This window comes from Hippocampus comes, unplaced genomic scaffold, assembly GCF_001891065.2.
Source record: "Hippocampus comes isolate QL1 unplaced genomic scaffold, H_comes_QL1_v1.1 scaffold119, whole genome shotgun sequence".
Taxonomy (NCBI): Eukaryota; Metazoa; Chordata; class Actinopteri; order Syngnathiformes; family Syngnathidae; genus Hippocampus; species Hippocampus comes.
Genome location: NW_017805494.1, coordinates 15,323 through 22,715, shown reverse-complemented (window position 1 = coordinate 22,715; position 7,393 = coordinate 15,323). Strand labels below are relative to the sequence as shown.

Here is a 7,393-nt window from a genome sequence, read left to right as displayed (position 1 = left end):
TTTGTCCCGCCCACGGGCGCTCGGCCTCTCTGGGCCTGGTAGGCAGTGGGCGGTTACCGGAGGCTCAGTTTTTCAGCATCAGATTGGGTGATCTGTCTGAGCCTGTGTTCCCGTTAGATTGACATCGAAATAAGCCAATCACCGATCTTTTAGTGTCGGCATCCGTGGGAGTACTTTCAATTCTCAATGAGAATTTCTCATTATGTTCTAAATTGAACTGGAGACGACTTCTAATCATTTTAGCGACACTCTCTTTGTTGAAAACGAAAAGCGACGAATTAATCTTTTATTACTGCTGGGTTTTATTGTAGTTGCTGTAGTTGTAGGCCACGAGTTAAGTTCCTGGAAAAACGCCTTGTTGGTATGACAGGGTTACAGATAACACACTTGCGAGCATGCACAAGAATTAGAACGTGCGTGTGCAAAACACGCACACATATGTGTGTGTGTGTGTGTGTGTGTGTGTGTGTGATGAATGGAATTCCGCATCGGTGTGCAATTGTAAAACAAGGCTGTGTGTAGAAAAAAAAAAAAATCTGAAACTGCATTTAGGAGTGGCTCAATACTGGCTGGCCATATTCGGGCCGGAGTTGGAAATTGATTTCTGGCCCAAATACTTCATGCCACAACTGGCCCTCATCTGGTTTGCCAGAGTCAAGCCAGTGCCTCCTTTGCCACACCTGGGCCGTGTTCGGCCCACATGCGTTATGCCATTGCCGACACAAGGCCAGCTGTGCCGGCTTCATGCCGAATCCGGGCCAGATGCCTTTGCTGACTGGGTTACTATGTGGCTGGGTTCAGAATCAACTTATCACATTCAAACTCATTTTACATGGGAATCAGTATACACCTGCCACAATTCAAAGTACCTTTGATTAACCCAAATTGAAGTTCTATACATATAGCTAGCTAGCTAGCTACGTGGCTGGCTGGCTGCCTGGCTGGCTGGCTAGTTAGCTAGCTCGATAGATACTGTACAGAAGAAACTTATTGCACAGATAAAATAAAATTTTAGAAAAATGTTGCATCTTCACCCTCACAGATATGAAACACCAACCGTTGAGATGGTGCCCGAGTAGGCAGCTGTCAGCAAGTGCTCTTCAAGAGCCTTGCTTTTTTTGTTTTTGTTTGTTTGTTTTTTTGTTCTTTTTGTCTTTTGTTTTGTCACATGGTGTTTGGTGTTACATCGCGTGGACCTGATGTGGATTGATTTCAGCGTTTTTTGGCCACGACATTCGTCAGAGGAGAAGAATCTATGCTTGGTGGTTGCGCCTTCTCGGCAGCACGCGTGTACCAGCACTGATTTTGATTGGGAGGAATGTCGGTCACATTTGACTGTCGGTGCTGGACAGCAAAAAACAAGTGCCCCGGGGCACTTGATTTTTTTTGCGCCTGTAATGGGCAGCATTTTTCACAGCCCCGTTTTGTTCAGTGGAGAAGTCAGCGCTGTTGGACAGTCTGCGTAAGTGCGGCTGGATGGACGGATGCTGAAGTTGAGAATGAGAAAGAGAGGAGAGTCTGCACGGAGCACCGATGCGTATTTGGAACTGAGAGTCGCTGCGAGGAATTGAAATGGATTTACATGGGACAGGAGAAGTGAACCAATCTCTTTTTTTCATCAATGGACGCTACAGCTTTTTATTTACTTTGAAACTACATGTGCACATTTTGAGCATGACATCTCTGATCCACTGGTGAAAGGACACTTTGATTTTCTCCTCTTTCATCTAGAACTGCTTCAAACAACAAAGCAGATGAGGGAAAAGTGGTTAAGATTGCATGACTGTCTCTATTTTTATGTTATATGTTGCGTTTAGTATATTACTTTATGCTAACTGTTTTGTCAAGCACTTTGTACGCTATATAAATCAGGATGTATTGTATTGTAACAACTGATCTCATGAATTCTGTGTGGCAAACTGGTAGAACAAAAGGCATGTCTGACAGTGAACTTCCATTTGGCAGACATTGTTATAGTTTCGGTTAATTCAGTAGCCCCATTAAATTGCTGTCAGAAATGTCTTACAATCCAAATAAATTGGCTGAATGACTGCATGAAATTAAACTATGAGTGAACACAGTTGCCTGGATGTGTGTGTGATGAAGTGTGTGTACTTTATATAGGTGTATATGTTTGAATAAATCCAGATGGAGTGGACATGACAATTTTACATATCTGTTCAAATGATAAGCTTTTGTGACAGAGACAATTCCATCCATCCATCCATTTTCTAATCGGCTTATCCTCACAAGGGTCGCGGTCACGCTCACAATCACACCTAAGGACAATTTTGAGTGTTAGAGATAAATCATCCATCCATCCATCCATTTTCTGATCCGATTATCCTCACAAGGGTCGCCGGGCGTGCTGGAGCCTTTCCCAGCCGTCTTCGAGTAGTTGGCGGGGGACACCCTGAATTGGTTGCCGGCCGATCGCAGGGCACACAGAGACAAATAACCATTCACTCTCACACTCACACCGAGGGACAATTGAGAGCAGAGGTCCCCAACGCCCAGGCTGCGGACCGATACCGGTCCGTGGGTCATTTGGTATCAGGCCACACAGAAAGAATACATAACTTAACATTACTTCCGTTTTATTCATTTCGGAATCTGAAAATGTTTTATTTTGAAAAACTACCGGATCCTCTGTTACATCCATCTACAATATGTCACTATTGAGCAGGTGAAGGCGCGCTTCTCAGTCATGTGATAGGTTACTGCTAAAATGAAACCCAGGAGCTAGCAAACTGATGAAAAAAGAAAGGTGTTTGAAAAGTTTCTTTGGGAAGGGGAAAAGGCCCACCCAGGAGACAGAGGAGGAGCCTACGACTTTCAACAAAAAGAAGGCTGCATTTAATAGACAGTGTCAGGAGTCCTACTTAAAATACGTATTGATCACAACGGGAGATTCCCACGCACCAAGCCCACTCTGCATAATATGCGACGATGGTGAGTCGTATTTTTCATGCACTTTGTATTTGTGGCTTATTTTGAAGGCACGTGTAAACATTACCATAGCGACCAGAGAGTGTTGCGGCCAGACAGGACGTTCCTCGTGTCGTGATTCGTGTTTATTATTGTGTTTCGAAAGTACAGTGAAACTCCTCTAGAACGAAACCTACATGGGCGAAAATACCCCCTTATGTGAAAAAATCTTCATGCATTAACACAATTACCATTCTCCTGCCCCCCGTATGACGAAAACCCCCCTGTTGCGTTGTACGAAATCTTTTTCTCTGCTCTTGCCTTGCGATGAGATTCACTACAACGAAGTCTAATCCAACAGCGACCTCTACTGCTTCTTTCCGAAACGGCAACAGCAACTACCACACTGGTTTACACATGGGCAGTAGTCCAGGAAGTATTTGTTATTGTTAGATTCAGACGAGGATGGACGTTGCATTGCTAAAATGGCTACAAAATGGACCTTTGGATGTCAAACAGCTCAGACAAGAAGAGCTCTGATGCTGGAAGAGAGGGTAAAAGTAAAATAAAAGACATTATCCAAGAAATTGATGTAAGTGAAAGTGAATGCTGATCGTAAATTTTGCAATTTCTTTCCCTTTTTTTCTTTCTACACTGACAATATGAAGTGTCAAATAATTGTGTGTTCATACTTATGCACTATTGGAATAAAAATAGAGTACACAGATGTATGTGTGTGCGTGTACACATACGTTTGTGTGTGTGTGTGTGTGTGTGTGTGTGTGTGTGTGTGTGTGTGTGTGTGTGTGGGCGTGTGTGTGCTTACATATGAGATCAAATTTGCTCCAGTGAAAAAAACCCCTGTTGTGAAAAATTTCTTGCTGCAAACATGATTTCGTTGTAGAGGAGTTTCACTGTACCACAGTTTTCATGCCGGTCATATCATATTATTGTGTTGTATTTATCTGGCCTTTAAAGGCCGGTCCATGAAAATATTGTCTGGCATTAAACCGGTCCGTGAGGCAAAAAAGGTTGGGGACCCCTGATTTAGAGTGTTCCATTAACCTGTCATGCATGTTTTTGGAATGCGGGAGGAAACTGGAGTACCTGGAGAAAACCCACACAGGCACAGGGAGAACATGCAAACTCCACGCAGGAAGGCCGGAGCCGGAATCGAACCCTGCACCTCTACACTGTGAGGCTGACACGCTCACCAGTCGCCCACCAGGCCGCCTGAGATAAATATTTTTTTTTTCAATGTCCCCATCATTAATTGTGTCCTATAACCTGTACAATTGAAAGCATTTTTGAGACAACTGAGACGCAAGCCTGTGTTATAACTGGGGATGGAGTTCTTCAGAATGAACCCATCACATTCAAAATCATCTTAAATGGGAATCAGCAAATACTTGCTCCCATTTAAAGTGCCTCTGATTTACCAAAAATGAAGTCTGCCCGTCTAGCAGGCTTTCCTTCATTTTTTTGTTTTGTTTTTTTTGCTTACTAAAGCCATCTCAACATGGAAACAGAGCCGGCTTAATTGATCAAAAAAATAAATCTTGTATACATGGAAACGCTTCAAGAAATGTAGGTGTGCACAAAACAATGTTGAAGATGCTGACTGACTGAAATGTGCATGCGAAGTCTGAAGTGGCTCTGTTGCACAGCCACCAGAAGTCACTGGGAACCAAACAGATTCGAAGCTTTGGTGCTTCGGTGAAAGCAACATTAGGGACATCAAGTGGACGAGTGCAGAGTTAAACATTCACTCACAAGTGAATTAAATATGGTGTCAATCAATGTATTATTTGAAGGACACTGTCTTAATTTAAATAGACAAAGTTGGCATCAAAAAGTTTTGGTTTTTTTCACAAAGTGAATATGGTGGACAGGTGTGCATCATTACAACGGGAGTACTTATAAACAGAATCTGCAAAATTAGGGATATAGTTGTAGTAGTCGTTAGTTTTTGTTTGAATTTTGTTTCTTCAAATTAGGTTTTAGGTGGCTGCTCTTCATACTCATTATTTTCCGGCTTTTAAAAATATGTGTTCACATGGTAAGACGGTTTCCACAAACCTTATTTGGTGGTCTAAGATCAAAACTATCCCACACTCGTGATCATTGTTTTTCACTGGTCACCATAATTAATGCTTAACCCTAGTTTTTGTTCAGATTCAACAAAAACTACAAATTTTGCATTGTACTCTGCAGTGTGAATCTTAGTCAAGGTAGAGGGAAATTCGAAGTAGAAGTCAGTGTTAGCACAAGATATTTAGGCTTCTGCTAGGAATCCAACAAACAAATCAACAAACAAACAAAAAAACTAATCGTTTTTATTTCCCCTCTTGACTTTTTTCCCCCCAAATTAAATTGTACAGGTATAAGGTCATATCAATAGAAGAAAAAAATGTTTTAAAATTATGTATTTTAGTCTCTTTCGTTTTTTTTTTTTTTTTTTTTTTTTTAAATCCTTAAACGGGAGTGTGTATACTGTATTACAAAGAACTGGAGTGTAATCAGGGGTGTGTTGACTTTTGATACCCACTGCAATTACGGTGTATTTTTTTTTTTCTTCAACAGAACACGACATACATAACCGCAAGGACATAACTGGTTTAATGATTCCATCTACTGTAAAGTCTATCTTTGATGGTGGGTCAAAAAAAAAGTATCACATGCAAAACACACAAAGCCAAAGGAGATTGTTGTGATTAAACAAAAGATAGCACTGTTAACATTTAATCATAGGGTTAATATACAGTATGCTTAATTTAACAGAATCCCCTTGGGAAATCATGCCAACATTTATGACTCGTTAAAATATAGATGAACTAAGTCCTTCCAATTTAAAACGTTTTGAATCACTGCTGCCTTGACCAGTCAAACAACCCTTTAAATTTAAATCGAAGTGTATATTTGTATCACTCACACAAATCGATTTGAAGACCACCCGTGCTGTATGCTAGTTTGGGTATCTCAGCTCCTCCTTGCACCCTCACCAAGACATTAACCAACCGATCAATAACATTCAAGGGCAATGAACAAGGAAGGCTGAAAACCGAGTTCTGTCCTTTGTGCCCGAACTTTCCAATGTTACATTCAGCGCCATCGTTCATATTAAAAAAAAAATGTTTATTTGAGTACGTTGGGAATATCGTTCATAACTCTAAAGGAGGACGACGAAAAGCTGTCATAGCTAACGCATGATGTGACAGCACATGACAGCGGCCATCCACGACGCAGGCGCTCATCATGACCAATGTAATGGCACGACGGACAACGGACTTACTTTAACACAGCGCTGTCCCCTTGTCTCACGGTAATGTTGTCCTTTGATACAGAATCCCCGCTTCTGATCGGAACTCCCGCAGGTACCAGAAATAACAATTTAAGTCCGAGGACGACGAGGCATTTCCCAGTCACCGTCAAAGAGCCACAAATTCCCATTTTTTTCCCTATCAACTGCGCAAGTTCCAGGGATAACTTGAAACGTTCTTGTATTCCTTGTTGGCGTCTTAGCGCTGCGGTCCGCAAATTCCACTCGGCAAAGCAAGATGCAAGATGCCTGCTCGAATTGGCGTCAGAGCTTTTCTCTCTCGCCAAGTAAACAGGCTTGTTATGAAACACTGCGAGTCTGTGTGCGTGTGTGTTACTCGGAGTGTGTGCAGACGAAGAGAAGGAGAGCGTCACTTGCTCGAGGAAACTGACTTCTGAGGTCGGAGGAGGAGAGAAAAGGCAACGTCCCCGGAGAAATGAGCAGCGCTTCTTCAAATTGTCAACGCCGTGAAATGGATGCTCTCACAAAGATGCATCTGCGAAGGAAAGCGTCGCTATGCCCTCGGGTTCTCCATCCCTGTTGTTGACCGACTGGGTTCTCTTGCCTTGTTGTGGACTGACCGCGTGACACCATGTAAATCAAACGCACACCACGCAAAGCCCGACAACTATTCTCCTTTGTATATTATTTTCGTTCAGAAGGCTACACCCCACACCCCTCCCCTCATACAGCTCCCTTCATCACCACAGCCTTCTTGTCTCACTCACCTATTTTTTTAATAACCAGGTATAGCACGAAAAGGTGTCAAACGCAAGGGGGGGGGGGGGGAGCAGATCTGGCCTGCCAACGTGCATCATTTGATGTGACTAGCGAAAGCAAATGGGTCAACTTCCATGATCGTTGCTAAAATCTAACATTTCAAACTAATGTGTGTAATAAATAATAGCAGTGGGATTTTGCAATTTTTGTCACACCCTTTTTGCAGTAACTTGAACAATCATTTCACAAAATATACTTATATATACTTATATACTTATTGTGTTATGTAAAAATACAGATAGGATAAAATCTTTATTCTGTTTTGCAATCTTAAAAAGAAATTCGGGCGGTTGCAAACAGGAGCGGCAGATTTTACAGCAGCACGCATAAGACTATGTCAAATAAAAAAAAATTCTCTCTCTCTCG

At 42.1% G+C, this 7,393-nt stretch overlaps 1 protein-coding gene across 1 annotated transcript in view; it reads right to left on the bottom strand.

The window, feature by feature from the left end:
• The window catches only part of opcml (opioid binding protein/cell adhesion molecule-like), a 168,885-nt gene extending 161,980 nt beyond the window's left edge, over positions 1 to 6,905 (bottom strand). The window contains exon 1 of the mRNA XM_019876222.1: positions 6,221 to 6,905. Within this exon, the coding sequence (XP_019731781.1) occupies positions 6,221 to 6,378 (158 nt within the window). The 5' untranslated portion in view covers positions 6,379 to 6,905. The remainder of the gene's footprint in view (positions 1 to 6,220) is intronic.
• Positions 6,906 to 7,393: the final 488 nt, after the last annotated feature.